Consider the following 24,527-nt stretch of genomic DNA (forward strand, 5'->3'; position numbering starts at 1 on the left):
GAGGCAAAGTACTTATTTAGATATTGGGCCATGCCTAGGTTATCCTTAACCTCCGTTCCATCCTCAGTGTATAGCGGCCCCACTTCTTCTTTCTTTGTTTTCTTCTTATTTATGTGGCTGTAGAACCTTTTACTATTGGTTTTGATTCCCTTTGCAAGGTCCAGTTCTACGCGACTTTTAGCCTTCCTCACTTTATCCCTACATGTTCTGACCTCACTAAGGTAGCTTCCCTTGCTAATCCCATCTCTCTCTCTCTCACACACACAGAGTGTGTGTCTCTGTCTGTGATGCTGTCTCCCTGCCCTCCATTCCTGCTGCCTTATAGAGTGAGAGAGTTAACCCTTGAGGGCTCAGCCAATTGCTAATTCATAATTTAGTAGTAAGGCATTCCCTGGGAAATATCCCACCCTCTGACTCCTCCACCAAGCTTCACAATCATCATCACTGTGTACCAGAATTAAGTTGTTTAAAACTTATCCTGTGTGCGTATGTATGTATGTATGTATGTATGGATAGACAGACAGAGACAGTCTTTTGTCTGGTGAAAAAAAAAATTCCCTGGAACCTAACTCCCCCGCATTTACATTAATTCTTATGGGGAAATTGGATATGCTTAACATCATTTCGCTTAAAGTCACATTTTTCAGGAACATAACTACAACCTTAAGTGAGGAGTTACTGTACTTTGTTTCATCCTCATCTCATTTTCTAGATTCTGGGTTTATAGTAAAACTGGAAATATTCAATCCATTTGTACACTTAAGAGATACCAGATCTAAACAATGTAATTAAGATTTCAGTTTAATGATGAATCGTTTAATTTCCCCAACTGTCAAGAACTCTGATCTCCTAAAATCCTATCCGAGGATAATTATTTTGTTGGTTATGGTTCACCTAATTACTGAGAAAGTGTTAGTATGAAAATGTCAGTTGTTTTTTCAGCAATATTAGTTTGGTTTTTCTGTTTAGTTTTTTGTTGTTATTAAATGAGTTGTAATAAATATTGTGTTGATTTATATTGCTGATACAACTATTCAGCAATGACATTCACACTATATTCCAATGTGGACAAGGCTCTAGGGGACAAAATTTAGGCAGAACAGTTTTGCTAATCACCCCTTTTCTGCAGGTGATCCAGTTATGCTAGAGTAAGGTCATTTAAACAATTTGCATAACTTTCTTATATATTTACTATAGTCTTGTTCTTAAGTTTAGATGCTAGCCTTCTCCACTGCCCCCCACTTTGGACGATGGTGTGAACAGTGCAGAAATCAGGACCTTCCTTGAGATGAGAATATTTCTTCTTTATAAAGCTAAAGGGAATCCTGTCAAACCCCAGTTCGGTGTTTTGGGGAGGCTGGGGAAGTGAGTGAAGATGTGAAGAGAACTTAGGTCCAATTTCTGTTTGAATAAGAATTGTGTATTTTTAAGTGATCCTTGGTCAACTTTGATCACTTCATTTCTTTTTCTGTTTTCCGTATTATGTCTTTTTACCGTTCCTCGTATTCCGTTTACCCTTTCTCCTCCTCCTCATGTCCCTGTGGTGGTGAGAGGGAACTCAGATATACCTTTCCTAGATCTGAAACTAATAATGGCCCAAGCAATGACACTATTCAGAGCCTGATAAAATATTCAAGCTACGCATGCCTTATGACTAATAATATAAATTTTGTTTCTTGGAACATCAAAGGGGTAAATCACCCGATAAAAAGAAAAAGAATGATCATTCATCTAAAACACTGAAAGCAGTTATCTTCTCACAGCGAACACACCTTAATGGCTTGGATTAAGAGACACTTAGGAGGGACTGGTTGGCGGAGGGATGTTTAACAATTTCTTCTCTGCAGCCCAAAAAACTCAATTTATGAATTCTAGATGTAAGTAAATATGAGGAAGGTAGATTTTTGCTGGTGAAGGCTAAGATTTTTAACTCTCTCTATATCCTAATTAATACATATGGACCTAATAAAGATGATCCAAGGTTTTAATTAATTAATTTTGAAAAAAAAATTTCAAACCACATAAGAATGGCCATACTGGTCAGACCAAAGATCCATCGAGCCCAATGTCTTGTCTGCCAGGTGCCCCAGAGGGAATGAACAGAACAAGTAATCATCAAATTGCCCATTCCCAGCTTCTGGCAAACATCCCTGCCTATCCTGGCCAATAGCCACTAATGGACCTATTCTCCATCAACTTATCTAGTTCTTTTTTTAACCGTTACAGTCTTGGCCTTCACAACATCCTCTGGCAAAGTGTTCCACAGACTGACACTGTGCTATGTGAAAAAAACAACATTTTTTTTTTTGTTTGTTTTAAACCTGTTGCCTATTAATTTCATCTGGTGACCCCTAGTTCTTGTGTTATGAGTTGGAGTAAGTAACACTTCCTTATTTACTTTCTCCATACCAGTCATGATTTTATAGACCTCAAATCATATCCCCACTTCATTGTCTCTTTTCCAAACTGAAAAGTCCCAATCTTATTAATCTTTCCTCATACGGAAGCTGTTTCATACCCCTAATAATTTTTGTTGCCCTTTTCTGAAGCTTTTCCAATTTCAGTATCTATTTTTTATATTCCAAAAGAATCAATCATCATTGCAGGAGATTTTAATGAGGCACTGGACCCTTTTTTTAGATAATTCAGGCTGGCCCAAGCATACACAACCATATGCTAGAAACATTATAAAAGACTCTGTGGAAGAACTGGGATTAAAAGATGTATGGCACTTGCACAGCTGTACACTGAAGGATTTTACTTTTTTCTCCTCCCCACATATTTATGCACAGATTTCTTCCTGATTTCTACCAATCTGGTAGAGTCAGCACTTAATAATGAAATCAAGTCTATCATGATCTTTGACCATGGACCAGTGATACGACAATTTTCTCCTCCAGAGACAAACTGGACTTATAAAAAAGATGAAGACTCTTTTGAAAGATATAATTTTTCAGAACCATGTCAAAAAAGAAATTTGATTTTTCTTCTATTACAAATGACACCAGAGATACCCCATTCCACATTATGAGATACACTAAAAGCTATTATTAAGGGCATGATCATTTCCTACACATCAAGAAAAGAGTGAGGTAGCAAGGCTGAGCTCCTGAAATTAACTGGACTTAAAGCTATGGATTTAGAATCCACAAATTATCCCTCCTAAGAAAAATCTTAAAAAATTAATCCATCTTTGGTCTGAAGTAACTAAACTGACTTTAGCACAAACTGAATTTTCTCTTTTTAGACTCAAACATACATACAGGGAGTCGGAGAGAGAGCAGGGAAAATTACTGCATACAGATTAAAAGTGAGAGGTCTCTAATAGCATCACTCAAATCAGAACAAGGCAGGTTACTACTAATCAAAAAGAGATCAGTGATCATTTTTTGAAATTTCACCAGGTTCTTTAAAATAATGATTCACCACGTGATCCCAGAAGAACTGAATAATTTAATTTAAACTCTCACAAATCTCAGCAGAGCAGCAGGCCACAGTAGCCTCTCCCTTTTAATCAGAGGAAATAATCAAGGTCATGGAGGAAAGGAGTCCAGGAAAGACCCCCAACCCTGATGGCCTACCGATAGAATTCTATCAAAGTTTCAAAGAAGTTATGTCCTCTAAGCTATTATGCACTTACAAAGATAAGGGAAGCGCTAATTACTGTACTACTTAAACAGGGTAAGGATGCACAAAAATCTAACAGCTATAGACCCATATCTGTAATCAATACTGATATAAAAATACTTTCAAAAGTATTGACTATGAGTCTTGAAAAAGTAATGAGTGATGTGGTTCATCCTAATCAGGTGGGATTTTTTTTCCTTTAAAAAAGGCATGGTTCAGATAACACATCAGTTGAATAATGTTATGGCATTCCATCAACATTCTAGAAATTGCCATGGAATCATTTCATTCAATGCAGAGAAAGTCTGACAGAGTGAACTAGCAATATTTGTTTGGTACCGTGGATAAATTTGAGTGGAGATACCTTTATTTCATGGATAAAGCTGTTATATTCCAATCCCAACTCCCATATCCTAACTAACAGTACAATATCCCCCTCCTTTGATCTGTTTCAAGGAATTAGACAGGAATGCCCCCCGTTCAATCTAGCATTAGAACAACTTGCTGTACTAATTAGGGAACACCAGGGTATTCAAGGGATCAAATCAGGGACCCGGGAGACAAAAATCTTTGTATACACAGATGTCATCCTCCTATTTATTAACAGTCTGGATCAATCTATTCCAAATATCCTACATACAATAGATAACTTTTGTAAATCCTCTGGTTATAAAATAATTTAGGATAAATCGAAAGCAATAAAAATCTCCTGGGATTTAGTTAGAAGTAGCTCTCCTATAGGGACATTTAGATGGCACCAGATAAACCTCTAAGATCTTGGCATCCTGTTCCTGAAGGAAATTAAAAACAGTCACGGTTAACTCAAACTCATTAAATATGCAGTTAGCAAATAATTTAAATAATGGCAAGCACTACCTCTCTCCCTTTGGGGAAAAATAATCAATTAAAATGAGTGCCCTTACAAGAATCTTTTTTATTATGAATTCCCTCCTTATCCATATCCACTTTTATTTTACTAAAATTAGCAACATGTTCAGATCCTTCTTGTGGCATTCTGGTAAAAAACCCAGAATCTCCTACAAAGATTACAGCTCCCTATCGAAACAAGTAGTTTTAGATCTCCCACCTTTAAACTTTATCAGGCAATAATTCTTGGCCAAGCAGCACAGTGGCTCATTCCCTTGTGCTTTAGAATCCCGGATGGGCTTCAGGTGGAAGCAGAATCGGCTGCCCCTTTACTAAAGCCCTGAAAATCTGCAGATATCCACTTTACATCTGCGGATCATGTTTGCAGATAACGGATGGATGTGGATACAGATTTTATATCTAGAGCCCCGCGCATCTGTGGATGAGGATATCCGTGGACTATGTTTGCGGATCTTGGATTGGATGCGGATAGAAATTTTGTATCCACACAGGGCAATACCTGTTACCCCTTTCCACTATGCTTGGACTACTACTAATTCCCTACAGAACAATTACCCACTATTGTGGCAGTCCGAAATACTTGGCGTAGTAAGCCTACTAAATTTAAAAACCACCCCACTCCGCATACCAAGGCCTATATCTGGGGTAACTCAAAACTCCATATAGCAGGCAACCCCATCCCTTGGCCAGACTGGATTAGGAAAAGGATTTTGACCATCAGTCAATTTACTGAAAATGATTCTTTTAATTTTGTAAAAGGGAGGAAAGTAAGGTTCAATCTAGAGATTAAGCAGCAGTTGCAATATATCCAACTTAAACATGCCATCTCTCATTGGGTTGGCCACAAATCCTTCGCTTCTCCTGACCCACCTGAACTACTTGTATTTCTCCAAATAATACCCAGATTACCAAGACCTATGGCAACACTATATTCATGCTTGACCAGCAAATCTGAACTAAATACAGATTCCCTAAACAAGAAATGTGAAGAGGAACTAGGCCAATTATAGATTTATAGATTCATAGACTCTAGCACTGGAAGGGACCTCGAGAGGTCATCGAGTCCAGTCGTGACTACTGTATCTAACGGGCGTCTGGCCGGACGGAGCTGAGGGATGAGCCAGGACTGGAGGGGCCGTAGGCGGAGCCGAGCATGCGCCGTGACGAATGTGCAGGCCGCCATGTGGTCCAAGAGTGTCAGACAAGTCTATGGAGGGGGCCGCGGGATATTGGAGGCGTTAAGGTGCTGCCTGCAGGCCTGTGAATGATGTGTGTCAAAGCCTGGAACCGCGACAAAGGAAGAACGGCCCTGGCCATGGTAGAGTCTAGAACGGCTCCGAAAACTTTATCCTCTGAGTAGGGTTAGAGTGGACTTTTCGGCGTTGAGCATTAAGGCCAGGCTCGTGAAAAGGCGGCTGACCATGTGGACGTGTGTGAGGACTCGCTCCTCTGAGGGTCCCCGGATAAGCCAGTCGTCGAGGTAGGGGAACACATTGCATGCGACTGCGACGAAGGAGAGCGACAGAAACTACGGCCATGCATTTGGTAAACACTCGCGGGCCGTCGAGAGGCCGAATGGGAGGACCGTGAATTGATAATGCCGGCTGCCGACAACGAAGTGAAGGAACCTCCGATGGGACGGGAAGATGGCTATATGGAAATAAGCGTCCTGCATGTCGAGGGCGGCGTACCAGTCTCCGGATCCAGGGATGGAAATGTCCCCAAGGACACCATACAGAACTTCAACTTGACCAGGTATTTGTTGAGCTCTCGTAGGTCAAGGATGGGTCTGAGACCTCCCTTGGCCTTGGGATCAGAAAGTAACGGGAGTAAAACCCCTGCCCTTCTCGTCTCTGGAACCTCCTCAGTGCCCTTTGTCGAGAGCGTTCGTACCTCCTGAGGAGGATCTGCTCGTGTGAGAGGGGTCCCTGAAGAGGGAGGAGGAAGGGGGCTGGGAGGGCGGGTACGAAGCAAACTGTAGGCGGTATCCAAGCCCAACGCGCGGAGGACCAGCGTTCTGAAGTAATGGTACCACGCGCGGAGGAAGAACGAAAGACCGTTGGAGAAGGGAGGATGGGATCCGGGGGAGGACTGGTACAGGCGCCCTCGGGCGCATCTTCAAACGACGAGGCTTTGGCCCAGAGAAGGCTTGGAGGACCTTGGCTTGGCCCCCCTGGTTACCCGATTGTCTGCGCCTGCCATTCCTGTTTCGCCTGGCAAATGCTTGCCTTTGCCTGGGCTGGGGTAAGGCCTGTGTTGCTGTTGAGGCCTGAATGGTCTATGCTGGGTGACCGGCGTATGCATCCCCAGGGCCGGCATAATGACCCAATTGTCTTTGAGGCTTTGCAGCCGAGGTCAGTCTTGTCCGAAAACAGGCCCTGGCCCTCAAACGGAAGATCCTGGATGGTATATTGGAGTTCCGGAGGAAGGCCAAGACCTGAAGCCACGAAATGCGGCGCATAGTGACTCGGAGGCCAGAGTCCTGGCAGCCGAGTCTGCAGCGTCCAAAGCCACCTGTAGGAAGTGCGCGCGACTTTTTCCCCTCGTCAAGGAGCCGTCGAATTCCTGACAGCGCCTGCGGGAGCAGCTCCTTAATTTATCAGCCACCACCCAGGTTGTATGTGTAGCGACTGAGCAGAGCTTGCTGGTGGAGACCCAGCTGCAGGCGCCTGCGGAATAGACCTTGCAGCCAAGCAGGTCCATACGCCTCGCCTCTTAGACTTGGGGCCGGAGTTTGTTGTCCAGGCGCTCCCCTCATTCACAGATTGAACGACGAGGGAACACGGGGCGATGGACATATAAGTACTACATAGCCCTTCGAAGGGACCATGTATTTACGTTCGAAATCCTAGCACGGGGTGACAAGACGGTGACAAAAGATGCCAGCTGGTGGTGCATTGGCTTGGTGGTCCTTATGAAGGGCAGGGCGACACGAGTGGGCGCATCCGGCGCGGAGACGCGTCCGACCGGGTTCCTCGAATCTCGGAAACCTCCTCCTCGACGGCTGTTCATTTCTTTGCGCCGCGCCTGAGGAGGTCCCTGGTGCGCCCCTGCAGGTCCAGTGGGGAGGGGACTGGTTGGATGTGTCCCCGCAGTGCTCCATCGTGGGAGGACGTGAGAGAGACCTGGCAGGAGGGCGGTCTGGTGTGGCGGCTCAGAGCATCCGACTCTGAACTTGCGGGCTCAGATTCTGGGATGAGACGACTGCCTTTCATAGGGGATGGAGGAGAGGGCGTGAAAGAAGTAGCCTCCGCAGCCCTGTCTCAAGAGACCGATGACCGCGGAGGAATTTGCTGGGGTGCCCTTTGGTGGGCTTGGCTGATATCCCAGGGGGGTTCCAGAAGCCCCACATCCTGCTTGAGCCACAGCTCCTGCTGAGATCTCGGAAAAGGACAGCGGGTCTTTCAGCGTCTAAGTCACACTGCCGCGCGCGAAGGATTGATCCACCTGGCGAGGTGCCGGGACGAACGGATGGTACGGGTCCCGCCACTCCCCGGCGCAGACTCCTGGTGCCGGAGATCGGTCCCGTGAATCCTAACCGTGCCGCGATCGAGACCCGGGGACCTGCTGACCAGCGGGTCCGGGACGGTCGACCGGATCTGGATCACCGAGAACGACTCCTCGAGCCCGTGCCGAAAAACTGGTGCAACTGGAGCCAGACGGCTGATATCGGACAGGCGCGAGGATGATCTGCGCCGCGAGTACAAGCCGTACGCGTGGAGAGCGGATGCCGGGACTTGCGGTCGTCGTACGCGGCGTGCGAGCGACCTTCCTCGGATCGAGATCAGTGCCGAGCTGAGGATCCGGGACGGTGTCCATCGGGTGGGCTTGCCTTAGACTGCAGAACCCGCACCGGCGGTGCCTGGGTTTGGGGCACCACAGGCTCCGTTAGAGCTGATTGAGGGTCCCTGGCCGAGGAGCAAGGTCCGGGCGTGATGGACTTCCACTCGAACACTTGCAGCGGCTGAGAGTGGATCGCTTCGGGACCGCTGGCCGGAGTCGAGGAAGTCCCTGGCACGCCAACGGCCGGCGTCGGCGCCGGGTGCTCTTTTTCAAGGCAGCTTAGCTGGGGTAGAGGAGGTAGACAGTCATTTCCCCTGAACCGGTGCCGGAGAATGTCAGTGCCGTGCGGAGTCTTCTCGCGGCGCCGGGAGTGGTCCGGGCCGGAGCCGAAGCGCACTCGTGCCAGAGGAGCGAAAGATTAGCGCCGCTTCCCATCAGGAGCGTCTTGAGGCGCTGGTCTCGCTCCTCTCTTGGTCCTTCGTACTAAGGCCTTGCAAATGCGGCACTTCCGGAGATATGCGATTACCCCAGGCACTTTCAAGCAGTGCTCGTGGGTCGCTGGTGGGCATCGGCTTCTTACACAGCCGAAGCACGGGTTTGAATCCGCGCGAACACAGGCATGAGCCGGCACCAGGTCCGGGAGAGAGGCTAGCGCCCCGACTCCGATAACTATATACACGTAGAAACTAAACTACACTACATGAAACTAAGTGAAACTATAATGTAAAACGAGAACTAGAACTAAAACTAGAACTAGAAAGCTTAGGGACGTGGAGGACAGCTATGCGCGCTCCACGTTCAAAGACTCTGACACGGCGGTAAGAACGAACTGAGGAGCGGAGGGGCCGCAGGGGTAATATATTACCCGCTATGGCGGCGCCACTCTAGGGGGCGACCTGCCGGCCCGCTGGCGTTGCTAGGGTAAAAGTCTTCCAACGAATGTGCATGCGCGGCGCATACACCTACTGGAATGGATATGAGCAATCACTCGAAGAAGAATTTTTGTTCCCTTCTGCCAGAGCTCAAGCTGATGGGACGAGCCTTTCTGCACATCTCCTCTACTTGGGTATGGAGGGAGCAATCAACAAAGTTGTCTGTCTACTGATGTTCCACAATGGCTCATCTGGAGTCTATCAGCCTTCTTTTATTGGAAAGGAGATGACTCCTCTTGGGGTAAACTAGTATTTCACACTTGGCAATGCGTCCTTCCCGACTGGGGGAGGGTCTATATTCTAGAGCAAACACTTATCTAGTTACACAGCCAACAGTACGAGGTGCAGATGTTATAATACGATTAATACATGCAGCATCCTACAAGCATTTCATAAAATCTAAACACTAAACACCTCTTTATAGCTCTAATATCTATTTTAGCAATACTAATGCAGAGATGAGCCAGACTGGTTTCCAGTATTTCCTCTGTTAGTGTTCAGTGAAGCCTGGGCATCTGGGCATGAGCAGGCATCTGGGATCTGCCAGCAACAGGTCTGGTTCAGCTCTCCACTCACTGAAAGAGCCATTCACTGGACTTTGTCTTCACCAAGAACTGTTATCTCTCTAATTTCTGCTGCTGAGTTCCCTCTCTCCAACCATCATCTGATCAGCCTTGCCCATCCGTCCGTCCCTTCCCCCCAGGCCCTCAGGCTTTCTGTAATTTCCAGTCCATCAGCACTGAACTATTTATCTGCTCTCAGACTTCTCCTTCCTGCCTTCTCTTCCTTTTTTTTCTTTCTTTCTTGTCAATTCTCTCCATGCTTCACTCTCCTCCACTCTTAACTAGTTTGTTCCTCCATACCATCACAAGGTTTGCCCTGCAAACCTCCAGCTCTGGCTCACCTCGAACATCTGCTTTCTCTGCTACTATCTTCGCAATAAGTGCCTCTAGTGGAAGTCCCGTGACCAGGCTGTCTTCCTCTGATACAAATTCATTCTCTCCTCCTTCCATTCCGTCATCTTCCTAGCTCAACAACTCTACTACTCCAACTTAAATGAATCGCACACCCACAACCTCAGCTACCTTTGACTCACTCTTCAAAATCGTCCCCTCCTTTTGCCTCCACTTCTCCTTCTACACAAGGTCTTGCCCATTTTTTTCCTCAAGAGAACACAATCTCCCCCCTCCTCTCCATGTCATTTCCCACAACACTCCTTCTACCCGTCAAAGATGGAGAGGTTATTTACCTTGTGTAGTAACTGGGGTTCTTTGAGATGTGTCGCCCTGAGGGCGCTCCACTTCAGGTGCACCTGCACCTTTGATCAGAGATTTTTGGTAATGGTGCCCATTCAGACTGTGCAAGTGCCCCACACATCCATGTGACCTGCATCGAGGCTTTATGGGGCTGCAGAGAAGAACCACTGCAAAGTCCCCCAAGGGAGACTCCAAAGCAGAGAGGAAGGAGGGTGGGTAGTGGAGCATGCAGAGACACACATATTGAAGAACTCCAGTTACTACAAAAGATGAGTAATTTCTCCTTCAAGTAGTTCCCTTGTGGGTGCTCCACTTCAGGGGATTCCCCAGCAATACCCCCAAGGAAGCGGGAGGTTCAGAGCAGAGCCCAATACAAAAAAGAGAACTGCACTGCCTACGGCAGCATCTTATCTTGCTGTTGGCACCAAAGCGTAACGATTACAAGAAGTATGAACAGAGGACCAAGGTGCCACTCTACAGACATCTGCAACTGGCACATCCTTAAGTAAGGCTATAGATGTAAATAGTGCTTGTGTGGAATGTGTGATCACTCAAAAGGGGTTGAACATCAGATCTTAATACAACTGGAGATTCACTTAGATAAACTCTGTTTCAAAATTACTGAACGGTTATTTCTGTCTGCAAGAGATACCAATGGACTAAGAGATTTTCTAAATGGTTTTTTTATCTAGGTAAAAGGCTAATACTCTCCTGACATCTAGGGTATGGAATATGGCTTCTTGACTAGTCCATGGTAGTTCTCAGGGAAAAAAAAAACAGGAAATGAATGGTTTGATTAATATGAAATTCTGTGCGCATGTTAGATAAAAATTTTGGATGGGCCTATAGCAACACTTTCTTTCTGGTGAATACTGTAAAAGTGGAGGGTTTGCCATTAAAGCCCCCAATTCTTCAACCCTTCGGGCAGAAGTGATAGCTATCAGAAAGGCTATCCTCATTGATAAATCCAGTAAAGAACACCTAGCTAGAGGCTCAAAAGGATATTTCGTAAGGCAATTAAGGACTAGGTACAGGTCCCACCTAGAAGCAGGATCTCTTATTGGTGGGGAGGTATTTGAAAACTTCTTAGGAATTTGGTGTAGTTGGGTAAGTAAAGATGAACCCCTGAGGTGTAGGAAAAGCTGTTACTGCCACTAAGGCCAGGTCTACACTGCGACTTTAAATCGGTTTAATGGCCGATATACCGATTTAACGCTGTACCCGTTCACACGACGTCGTCATTAATATCAAGTTAAACGGCTCCTTAAATCGATTTCGGAACTCCTCCCAGATGAGAGGAGTAGGCTAAATTCTAAAGTGATAACTCGGATAGGGTTCGTGTGGAGGAGATCGACCTTATTGGCCTCCTAGAGGTATCCAGTGCACCACTGCCGCTCTGGTCCGCAATCCGAACCTTCGAGATGCAGGTGCGTAACAGGAAGCCCTGAGACCTTTAGAATGACTATCCTGCTTTCACGATGTCCAAGCTGATCAGCACTCTTGTGGCGATGCAGTTCAATGAAAAGTAGTCCTGCATTAACCTTAACGGGATGTATAGTGCATCGCGGTGTATGGTGAGGGACAAATCTGTTTTATCAGAGCTCCGTTAAGAACAGGAAATGCCAAGCGTTTGAAAAATAAACTCCAGGGATTACACAGCGGTGCTGACAACCATAACGGGAAGCAGAAGACTCAACGGCTGCTCATGGAGGGAGGAGGAGGGGGTAATGAGGACTACAGGCTACCAGTCTCCACAGCAGTCTCTTGAAAACTATTTGCATTCTTGGTGAGGCGCCCAATGTCTGTAGCTTAATACACGGTGTCTTGCGGGTTCACGGAACAAGCTCGTCAGTCTCTTTCCCCCCCCCCCCGCCGTGAAAGAGAAGTAAATAAATAATTCCTTGAGCTTTCTGTAAATGTCACCCTCTGTGTACTGATGTGCTGGCGAGAGTACGCGAGGTGTGACACGGTCAGGATACCGTTTGGATCTTCAGGGGTCCACTGATTGCTGTTGCTATAGGCGTATTGCTCAATGCACTCCGGAAAGGCGCACAGGTCTGTCTGCTGCCTTCTACAAAGGGAGGGGTAGGCTGTACCCAGCCCACCCGGGCAATGTTTTCTGCCCGTCAGGCACTGTGCTCTCAACCTGAAAGTGGGAACTATGGGTAGCTGAGGAACAGCTACCCACAGTGCACCGCTCCTGAAATCGATGGTAGCTTTGGACCATGGACGCAAACAATCGATTTTGTGATCCCACTGTGGACGCACTAAACCGATTTTATTAGATCTGTTTTGTAATATCGGTTTAAGCTAATTCGAAATAATCGTGCAGTGTAGACGTACCCTAAGAGAGCCCTAATGGAATTCACAGACCCAGTGCTTTCAGTTAGAACAGTTAATCCAATATCCTAGGAAGAGAAGAATGGGTCAGCAAAAATCTCATGACTTACATCAAAGATGATAATATTTCCATGTCTAGAGGCAAGTATTTCTTGTAGATTCTTTTCTACTATTTAATAAAACACATTGCAACTCTGATGAACAGGATCTCTCTATTCCCAAGAACCACTGAAAAACTATATTTGGAGTCTCAGAATCTGTAGGCTGGAGTGGAGTGTCCAACCTCCATCCCAAATCAATAACCAAAGACTCGACAGTTGAAGACACCTCTCTTACTGTTACTTGAAGACTTCCCTGATTCTTTGAGATGATTCTTACTAGTACAAGAAATTTGCTGGAAGGGAAGTATGCTCTGACTATCACTGCATCCAGGGAAGCTCCTATGAAGTCCAAACAGACTTTTCAAAGTTGATTTGAAGGCCTGGGCTTGTGAAACTGATGTCATCTTTGCTGACACCAATACTTCCTGATAAAATCTGACCCTGATCAACCAATCATGCAGGTCTGGGAAAACGATTATACCTAAATGATGTAGGTGGTCAGCAACTACTGCCAGAATCTTTGAGAATACCCTTGCGGCCGAAAGGGAGCACCCTGCACTGGTCATGCACGTTCTTGATTAGAAAACTAAGAAACCTGTTGTGTGAAGGGTGAATAGCCACATAAACACAGCATCTTGTAGGTCGAAACACAAATCTGTCTTCTAATTCTGTTTCTTTCTAATTCTAACGAGGTAATTATTGCTGCAAGGGTCACCATCCTGAATTTCTGCTGTTTTACCTATCTGTTTAGAGATCTGAGATATAAAATTGGTCTCCACCCTCCATTCTTTTTGGGAATCAGGAAATACATTAAACAGAATTCCCTTCTCCTGGGCTGGTCAGGAACTGGTTCTATTGCTCCTAAACGCAGCCACCTCTTATGCAAATAATTGATCATGAGAGGGGCCCCTAAAGAGTCCTGGGGAAGGGGAATGGGTAAGAGGGTAGATCTGAAATGGATAATGTAACCAGATGTTATGATTTCCAGAACCCATTTGTCTGAGGTCATTCTCCCATGCAGCCTGAAAACAGAAGAGGCAACACCCAAAAGGAGTTAGGGGAGTAAGATGTTGCAGTTGCACAATCTTGTCAGCTGCATGGTTGAAACTCTCAACCAAATCATTGAAAAAGCTATTGCTTGGAGGATGTTGATGGCTTAGAAGATGTAGGTGAAGGAGGTTTCTTTTTTGAGTATCATGGTCTCTTGGCCATGGGTTTAGATGGTCTATCTCTGATAAGTTAAATATGGGACTGGGCACGCACTTTTTTACTCCTATAAATAAGATGAAAGGCAGCACAATTCTGAGGGAGCACAGCATGTCTCTTGCATCCTTCAAAGTGTGGAGCAATGTATTTGTCAAGTCGGCAAAGAGCTTGTAGCCATCAACGGGGAGGCTTTTGATGATACTCAATCTCTCTTGGGAAACCTGACAGTTGCAGTCAAGACACTCTCCTCATAATTATTGCAGTGGACTGTGCTGCAGTATCTGCAGTGTCAAAGTAGTGATGTCTTTGTCAGGAGCCGACCCCCTTGAATAATAGCCTTAAATTGGTGATGATGTTCCTCTGGCAGGTGCTCAATAAAACTAAATTTGTGGTCATTTAAATATTCATATTTAGCCACAAGCAACTGATCGTTTGCTCTTCTGAGCTGAAGTGTGGCTGAAATGTAGAATTTGCAACCAAAAAGATTGAGCTGCTGGTCATCCTTACTGTACAGAATGGGCTTTGAGCTATGTTGTCTACCTCGTTCATTAATGGTCTTCACTACCAGAGAATTCAAAGCTAGAAGAGAATTCCTGACAGGGACATAATACTTCTTATCTCTCTCTTGCAGGTAGAGGTTTGCCAGTCTTAGTGGGCTCCATAAGAGCTTCATTGACCGGAATGGCAATTCTTATAGACATTGAAGTTTGCAAAATATCTAGGAGTTTATGGTGGACTCCTAAACTTCCTTTAAGGTAATCTGAAGCGTTTCAGCAGTTGACTTCATCAGTTTCTGAAACGGTCTGAAGTCATCTGCCACAAAAGTGGTGGGAGGCATGACACATGAGGAGGAGGAAATATTAGTGAGAGGTATCAACTCTTCATCTACCCTTGCTTCTCCTTCTCTGGCATATGTGGAGGCATCCACCTGTGATCCTGCCACATAGATGTCATCTGAGGAGTATCCTCCTGTAAATACATAGGTGTAGGAGGGAGAGCAGTGTGTCTTAGAATAGACAGGGGAATCCTGCACCAAAATTTGAGAATCTGAGGAGTCCTCTTCCCCATACTCCAAGAGAGGGGACAGCTGTTTAGCTTGTAGAATAGACGAGGGAGGATACGGTACTCGAGGTGATAGAGGGTACAGTGACAGAGTCTTGATGCTGACAACCCTCCAGTATTCGTTAACAGAAGAGACTCCGGTTCCAAAGAAACTACAGGATCATGTCCTTAGGGTACGTAAATTCTTGTGGTTCCAATGGTATCAAAGATGGTAGCATGTGAGAACCTGTGGAGGATGGCTTTGGTCCCAATGCAGTTAGTACCAAGCGCCAGGCACGGAAGCAAGTCGGCTCAGATTTCATCAGTACTGTAGGTAGCTGAGTAGTTTTGGTACTGTTGACCTGCATGTTACTGGTATCAAGTGTTGTTCTGCAGCAGGCTTAGAACTCTTCTCAACAGCATCTCTGCCATTCTGGGTATGAGTACACAAACTCGATACCAAGCCTGTCTTAGACAAACTCTTCTATGCCTTTGTGGTACCACCATCCCTTAGAGCCCACATGGAACTTCCGTTAGGAACCGAGATCTCTATAGCCTTCTTGTGCATTGGTGACTGAGATTTGAAGGTGCACTCCTTACCTCTTTCTGCTTAGCAGCAGATGTCAATGAGGACTTTGGTACCATAGATGTACTTGGTGCCACAGTACCATCTACTTCTCTAGTAGTCTCTGGTGACTGAGATCTTGATGTAGACAGGGCACTAGTGGTACTGGGAGGTCTATGTACAGGGGGTATTGAAAACTGGTCATAATCATTAGTTTAAACTTGATATCTCTATTCTTCCCCTTCTCTCCCCCTCCCCCAATCTACCCTTGAAGGCCTTGCACTTACAGGGTATATGAATAACACCCACAGTGGATCACTGGGAATGTCTATCACTGCTCAGAATAGCCTCATGGTAGGAGAGGCACCTCTTGAATCCCTGGGAGCCTGGCATTCTTAAGCAAAATAATGAAAAAATAATTCCTAAAAGGGGAAACTATGACCTAACTAGAGATATGAATAAAAATCTTTTTATTTTACGATATTTTTAAAAGAAAAAAAGACCCAAGGGAACAATGGTTTCAACAACAATAAATGCTATAAGGTAACCGAGGGTGGTTCACCTGTGCAACCCCATATAGCCTTGGCATGGGGCATGAGGATGTGCGAGGCACATGCGCAAACCCAATAGGGACCTCGACCAAAAATCTCAGATCAAAGGCACAAACTTATCTCAAGTGCAGCACCCACAAGGACACTACTTGAAGAAAAAAAGTTTCTCATCGGCTCTCATCCTCTAACCCATTCACTTGCCCCAGTGATTCCACCTCACCCCTGCCAGCTTCTACTACACACTTGTTATATTTTCAAACAACCACCTTTGTGCTTCCTTTCATACTGCTCCTCAAACTGGGATGGAGCACCTCGTCAATGTCCACAAAGCTATCTCCCTATCCTCCTGAAAACCTTCCTTTGCCATGATACCCATAAAAAAACGAAAACAAAAAAACCCACACTTGACAACAGCTGGGCTGCTGGTGCACCGATACCACTGCCCATCATACTGACCTGTATCATTTCACTGTACTCCCTCATCAGTCTGCATCCATTATCTCATCTGATACTTAGACTGTAAGCTCTTTAGGGAAGGGATCCTCTTTTTGTTCTCTATTTATATAGCACCTAGCAGAATGGGACCTTGGTCCATGAGCAGGGCTGCTACGTGCTATGAAATTTAAAAATCAATAAATGAATAATAAAAAAACCCAACAACATACACACACATGTAGGGAGACTGCCAAAAAATCAGCAATGCCACTGCGCTGGCAGACTTGGACCTCTCTTCGTTCCACAATCCCTTTCCTGCCTTCTCCAGGTCAAGGACCTGCAATAGGGCACGAACATTTAGACAGTGGTGTGGTAAAAGGCTTTATAGCACTGCTATGACTGCAAACTCTATGGGTTCAAAGCTTGCTGGGAGGGGAAGTTTTAAGTTTTGCACAAGCCGAAGCACCATGTAAAGATGCAAGGTAAGCGGGGTGGGTATTTCCTCAGGCCTGATATGTGCAGAGGGGGAAAAAAGAGTCTGTACAGAATTTGGGGAAGGAGGCTTATAGTCTTAGGTATTGTGGACTGGAAATTCACATGGACAGTCCAAAAGCAGCAGTACTGCTAGTTTCAAGGTTAGCTTCCTGCACATGAAGAGACATGCTGCAACAGAAACAGAGAGTTGCTGCTGTCATGGCTGATAAAAGAAAACACACATTAAATTAGAATAACCATTTAAACAATTCAAATAAGAAGATAATTTTATAAAGACCCTCAAAGTGTTTTCCTCACCTCATGGAAGGCAAATGCCTCATTACTACATCCAGTGCCTGGATAGTTTCAAAAGGAACACTTGGCAGCCGACCAGAAAGAGCATCATGTAAAGCCTGCAGACTCACACAGGACATCCATTTTATAGCCACCTTAAATATTCTGTCCTTCCCTTCTCCTGGAAGTGTGACCTCCAACTCCACCTGCAACAATAGGAAAACAAAACAAAATGATTCTTTCCATTTAAAGACACAAAAAGCAGAGGAGATGAAAGGGGCATAGATTGTTATGCAAAGCAACTCTAACACTTTGAAGAGAGCACAAAAAGAAAAAGATGTAAGAGGGGAAGCGTGAAGAAACACTATCTATTAGTTTACATCTTCTTACTACAATTATTATTTCCATGAATGCGTTTCCACCTCCCACTCCTTTAAGGCAATATTACATTTTGGCAGTGCTCTTATATCAAGTGGACAGTCCCACTGGGATTATGATGGTCTGAGTGCAGGCATAAAGACACATATTGATGTAATACTTGTACGAGTCAGCTATTGTATAAGCAAAATTGAGCTGGGTCTGTTGTCATCATCTGCTTAGGAGTCATAACTCTTCATTCAGACTTTCCTTCCAATGTACTGCTTATATTGTCACTGCTAATCCATTTTAAATGACGTGAAAAAGAATTCAGAAACTGTCTTCCAGAACATTATTCTTAATAAGATTCGTAAATCAGCGAAGAAAAAAGCCAACTTGAGTGCTAGGGCTATTAATATGTACAAAGAGGAAACAAGGGTATTTCTTTCACATATTAATTTTGGACTTCTTGTTTAGTGACTGCCACATTCAGGTCAAGTTTAAAAAAGGAATGTGAGGATGTTCACACATACACACACACTCTCTCTCTCTCTCTCTCTTTCTCTTTCTCTCTCTCTCCCCCCCACCCCCCTACCACAACTGAGAGTCAGGATTGTTCTTTATTTTACATTGCAAAGATATATCTGATGAGAGTGAGGTTCTTAACCTTTATAATTATAATTAGGGCTTCTTGAAATTATGCTTTTGTTTACATTTTAGTTGCTCCCAGAAGTCCCAATCAAGTTCAGACCCCACTCTGCTGGATGCTAAACAAAAAAACATTAGAAGGAGCTTACAATTTCAACATAAACAAAAGGCATCAAGTGGATGTAACAGACAACTGGAAGGGATGGCAAAAAGAAGATAAGGTTAACAGGTGATAGAACCAGATGGTTGCATATATTAGTTGTGATGATTCGCTTGTTTCAGTCAAAAAAATGTAAGTAAAAATAAAGCAGAAATGTCAGTAATTCTTACTGGACAGCGCCCTAGCCAATCATCAGTTGGGAATGTATCACAGGCAATTTTAAACTATACTATTTTCTGCCTCTGCACTCCTCCCAGCATAGCATTATACATTAGATAATTTGGCTTGTGGAATGAATTGTATTACTCAGAAGTGGACAATAGGAAATGGAGCCTTTTGTCTCTAGGTCATCAGTTTGAATCAAGCCCAGACTGGTAATTCTCTACTGATAAAATATGCACATAAAGATTTAAGTTTCCAACAGCCATAGGCTGAGAGTTTCTTATTAGGTTTCCCCCAGCCTCTAAACTTCCATCAATATGTCTCCTCCTTACATGCAAAGTACAAAGGCTAAAAGATCATATGGGGAAGAAAGTTAGGGTATGTCTATACTGAAAATTAAATACCTGCAGCTGGCCCACATCAGCTGACTCAGACTCACAGGGCTCAGCTACAGGGCTGTTCAATTGCAGTGCAGGTGTTTGGACTTGGGCTCGACCCCTCGGCTTTTGGAGCCAAGTGGTAAGGATTCCAGAACATGGGTGCCAGCGCAAGCCCAAACATCTACACCAAACTTAAACAGCCTGCAGCCTGAGTCCCACAAGCTCGAGTCAGCTAACAGTGGGCAGCTATGGGTGTTTAATTTGCAGTGTAGCACACTCCCAATGTTGACTAGCTGACCCTAATTGTATATTTTCATACTTTTTTCACCCTTTTATTATAACCTTCACTTAACGGATACCAGAAACAATGAAAATGATAAACATAACTTATCTGACCATGATTATTTTTTAAACTATTATTTCAATAGAAGACTTGTTATGTCCATTTCTTCTCATCAGGTTTTAATTTACAAAGCCCCTCATCTGTGATTGGCTCTTTATCTTTTACAAACTTGACTACTTGTATTGCAGTAATTTTGCATCCTTGATGGAAATAAGACGTGATTCAAGTGTTTGTATTTCAGTAACCATGAAGTGAACTCTTGCTTAGCCTATTCTGTGGGACAGCCTAATTTAGGTAGCTACCTTACAGCCTTTATTTCTTTAGGTCACGTATTTGATTCATTCTGGATATTATTAAAAAAACATGAACCCAAAAATCCTAACATGTACAGAAACAGCTATTTTAAAATACTATTTATTATTAAATGTAAGCCTTGTAAGAGAGGATGTGATAGATGAATAGAAGCCAGCACAGGTGCAATGAGTTGCTGATTTACATCAGATTTGGCTCAAAGTTTTTACTACTGAATCCAGACCTATTTGAAAAAGATCCAAGCACACTTGTCCCTAAAATATGTAGGGTTTTAAATCCAGGTTATTTTCTTCAGAGGGTTTTGTCTGAATCAGATGTAACAAAAGGTTTTATGTTTTACAGAGTTCTTTATAAAAATGCACTTGGTCCAAGGAGTATCCCATAATCCCTGGCTGTAAGAAGCTCTTATAAACTTTTAAAGTAAGTGCTGCAAATCACAATTTACATTTGGTAATAAACAACACACATTATCCAAAATGATAAACATTTTTAAAGATCTTTATTTACATGTTCTAGTTTGACAGAATAAGCAAAATACGATGAATTAAGAGTTTTCAGTGAGACTTTTTCCATATCTTATACCAGCAGGAATAAATGAAATATAGAGGGCCAAATTCATCCCTGGTATAACCCCACTGACTTCACTGGAATCGCATCAGGGATTAATTGTTAAAAAGAAAAAAGTTTAGTCTTGGCCAGTACTCTCTACTGATCCATCACCACAGTCGAAGTGCAATTACACCCATTATACAGATAGTGACCTGAGGAACACAGGAATATTATGTGAGTTGCTCAAGGTTATACAGAAAGCCAATGGGAGAACTGGGAACTGAACCTTGTTCTTCTGAAACCCAGCCCAGAGTATTAACCTCTATAATGTACTCCTAGGGGAATTCTGCACGACTGCATGCCCGCAGAAAATGCCCCCTTTCTTCCCCCCAGAATTCCTGTGTTTCCCTTAAAAAAAAATTCAGGGAAGCAAAGGGAAGCCGCACAGAAGCGAGGGAGAGGCGGGAGCGACCATGGGTGCAGTTTTTGGGGGGACTGCCCCCCTCCAAACAGAGGCGAGGCCTGGGGGGAACACAGGGTTACATGCCACCGCCCCCGCCTTCATTCTGCAAGCGCTCAGCTGAAGGAGGCTGTGTCTCAGTTCTGCTGACTCTGCAGCTAAATGCTGCCTCCTGGATCCTAGTGCCAGTCATGGTCCCCTTCTGTGTACTGGGAGACCTCCTGTTTTCTATTCTGTGCAACAGTGAGTGACCGTGGTGGGGCTGGGTAAGGAGGAAGGGGGAGTGGGGGGAGGAAGGGGGGTGGAATAGGGTGGGAGAAGGGGAATGTGGGAGTGAGGAAAGGGGTTGGAGAAGAAAAGAGGATAGGGAACTGCAGGGGGAAACAGGAGCCCAGCATGTGGCATCCACTCGGTGGCAGCAGCTGGGGCTCCCCCCCAGTAAGCTGGCTCATCCACCCATCACCCTGACAAGCCCTACCCCCCTACACCTGGATTCCTCCAAATGAGCCCCCCACCCCCAGGCCCCACCCTAGTGATCCCCAACAGCCTGCACCTGGACCCCACCCCATCAAGCCCTACTCCCCCAGTACCCTCTCCAGCCCCAACCACCTTCACCTGGATCCCCTGCAGAGTCCTATTGCCCTTGAACATGGAACTCTCCCCCCCCATGAACCTCTGTGCATCCAAATCTCGCTCTGAGCTGCCCACACCCAGATTGCCCCACACAGAAGCCTCTCACCCCACACCAAGCCCTTCCACACTGGGATCCTGCTGGGCTGAGCCTGCCCACCCACACCTGGTATACCTGGTGCAGAGCCCTGGGGTGTTTCCAGGGCAGGACTAGCCCTTGCACTGTATCAGGGTCAGGTGCAGCCTCACTGCCGAGTCCTTGTACCAGGGGAAGACAGGGCTTCAAGGTGATCTCCCACCTCAATGCAGTCAGTGGCCTGTACTCCCCACTGCCATGCTGAAGCCTCATGTATTTATTGACAAATAAAATTTTCAGAATTTTAAAATATTGTGTGCGTAATTTTTATTTTTTTGGCACAGAATTTTAAATGTTTTGGTGCAGAATTCCCTTTGGAGTAACAATGGAAGGCAGTATATCAAGTGTTAGAGAATGGTAGCTGGAGACAGGAACTAATGACTTCTGATGCAAACTCTACCAATGACTCAGTGTACGATTCCAGGGAAGTTGCTTTCTCTGTGGCTCACAGATAAATGAACGCAAGAGCACATTGCCATTCGAGCCAATGGCAGTCTAGTAAGGAAGTGGGGTCCCAAGCTGGAGTGGGATCCCGTATGTGAGGGTAAAGATTTTGGAGGGCTTTCAGGAATCTTTTCATGAATGGGTGGGTGAAAACAAAGCAGCTGTCCATACCAAGGTGAAAGGCCATGATGGTGGCTAAGTGTACATGAATGGAGATGGTGGATAATTCCAATCCTTTAAGATGTAAAACATAACCTAGGATGAGCGGTAAGGGGATGTTCATTGCATTGACATGATTGGTGGTGGACCGGGATTGGAATTTTGTCCATTTTTGGAGGTAAGCAGGTTGAGTTGTGTAACATCTGCTATTCAAGAGTACCTCTTTTATTGCCACTGAACAGGTCATTTCTGAATTCCGAAAGCATGCCTTCAGATGGAGTAGCTGTGGATTGGGATGGAGGATTCGACCCGTATCCTATGAGAGATGCGAAGTCAGTTGCAGACTGATCGGAGGACATACCCGCCATGCGAATAAGGTAAGTATATCAGCTCTGTTGTGGCCATGTTGGAGCTATAAGGATGACTTAGGCTTGGTCCCCTTGGATCTTGTGGAGTACTCTGAACAGAAGAGGAAAGGGAGGAAAGGCATAGTGTAGGGGGGCATCACATGTGAGGAGATACTCAGCTAGGCCTGCTCTCAAGCAGAATTGGGGACATTGGGCATTCTTTGGTATGGCAAAGATCTATCATGGAGATTCACAGCAGCTGAATACATGGTGTAGGGCTTGTATGTTCAGCTCCCACTCATGATCATGGGAGAATCTCCTGCTCATTGAGTCTGCTATGGTGTTCTGGTGTCCAGGGAAGTATGCAGCAGAGATACTGAGGTCATGTTGGCCACATCAGTTCCCTAATATCAGTGCTTCCATGCATAGAGAGTGGGATCTCGCTCCACCTTACCTGTTGATGTAGAACATGCAGGCGATATTGTCCATCATAGTTCTTATAGTGCGATGTCTGATCAATGGTAGAAAATATTGGCAGGCGTTACAGCCATCTGTAGGTCTAGAAGATTGATGCACAGAGTGGATTCAGTTAAGGACCATCTGTCCTGCACTGTATGGATCTGAAGGTGCACTCCCCAACTGATTAACGAGGCGTCGGTTGTTAATATCATAGACAGTGCTAGTTGAAGGAAAAGGACCCCAACATAGAGGTTTTTGGTTCTGTCCATCAGAGCAGTGAGTTCTTGACGTTGATAGGCATGGATAGTAGCTTGTGACGGCTGTGTCTATGAGGTACATAAACTGTACGTAGCCACTCCTGAAGGCACCACACATGCAACCATGTATACTTTACCACGAAAGTGGCTGCTGCCATGTGGCCAAGTGGCTAGAGACATGTCCTGGCTGAGATCTGGGGAAAGGTCCTCACTGTGGATATGAGATCAACTATTGCTACAAATCTGTGAGGAGGTAGGAAAGCTCTGGCTTGTATGGCATCCAACTGTCCCCTGAAAAACTTCAGGTGTTGCACTGGCAACAGTGTTGATTTTTCTAGGTTTATGTGAAGGGCAAGGCCCAAAAAGAGGTCCATTGTCAGTCATATGGCATGAAAGGCGTCAGGTTCAGATGGGGCCTAGAGGAGACAGTCATCCTAGTATGGTAATATGACAACGCCCTGTTTGTGTAGGTAGGCAGCCACTACTGCGAGAATTTTGGAGAATACGTGGGGGGCTGGAGAGAATCTAAAGGGTAGTACTCTGTATTGGTAATGACTGATTCCCATGATGAATCAGAGGAATTGTCTGTGGACAGGATTATAATAATGTGAAAATACATGTCATCTCATAGCAAGCCCTACAAGAAGAATCCTTGGGCTTAGATGTTGAGGGTTCCACCCCAAGTAATGTGCTTGGAGGGGCACTGCTGGTCAGTTGAGGCCAATGTATGAGAGGGAAAGGGGAGTCTCCCTGGCCCGAATCAGAGAGGGCCTCATAGCTTTCTTCATTAAATGCTTTCACAGGCGAATCACCCAGGCGTCTTGACTTCTGGGTGGGAAGGAGCAACAGATTCTGCACTTTGTAAAGATGATGGCCATATTGTCTGAGCGAGGTGCATATTGATGTTCATCACTGATGGAGAAGATGCAAGGGCAGATGATGATATTTTTGAATCCCAGGACTCTTGGCATTATCCTGGAGCCGGAGAGGGGCTCCCGAACCAGGGGAAATGAAATACTTTATGCCAACTATAAAATTTAACTACTAAGCTAAGATTGACTTTGTATAAATATTTTCTCTTTACAGGTTATACAAAAAACGGTTATTCACCTTCTCATAACTGTTCTTCAAGATGTGTTGTTCATGTCCGTTCCAATCAGGTGTATATGCGCTGCATGCATGGCAGCCAGAAAATTTTTCCCTTAGCAGTATTCTTAGGGTTGGCCTGGAC

General features: G+C 45.0%; 1 protein-coding gene across 10 annotated transcripts in view; it reads right to left on the reverse strand.

The window, feature by feature from the left end:
* AGO2 (argonaute RISC catalytic component 2) overlaps positions 1–24,527 on the reverse strand; it is a 131,317-nt gene that overhangs the window by 59,629 nt on the left and 47,161 nt on the right. For 4 of the 10 annotated variants that reach the window (XM_032803227.2, XM_075063284.1, XM_075063282.1 and 1 more), the window contains one exon: positions 17,518–17,699. In XM_032803227.2, coding sequence (XP_032659118.1) covers positions 17,518–17,699 — 182 coding nt within the window. Of the gene's footprint in view, positions 1–16,955; positions 17,318–17,517; positions 17,703–24,527 lie in introns of those variants that run through there. The other 6 variants (XM_032803226.2, XM_075063283.1, XM_032803231.2 and 3 more) reach the window with 3 other exon arrangements.

The sequence above is a fragment of the Chelonoidis abingdonii genome, chromosome 2, assembly GCF_003597395.2.
Source record: "Chelonoidis abingdonii isolate Lonesome George chromosome 2, CheloAbing_2.0, whole genome shotgun sequence".
In the NCBI taxonomy this organism is placed as follows: domain Eukaryota; kingdom Metazoa; phylum Chordata; order Testudines; family Testudinidae; genus Chelonoidis; species Chelonoidis abingdonii.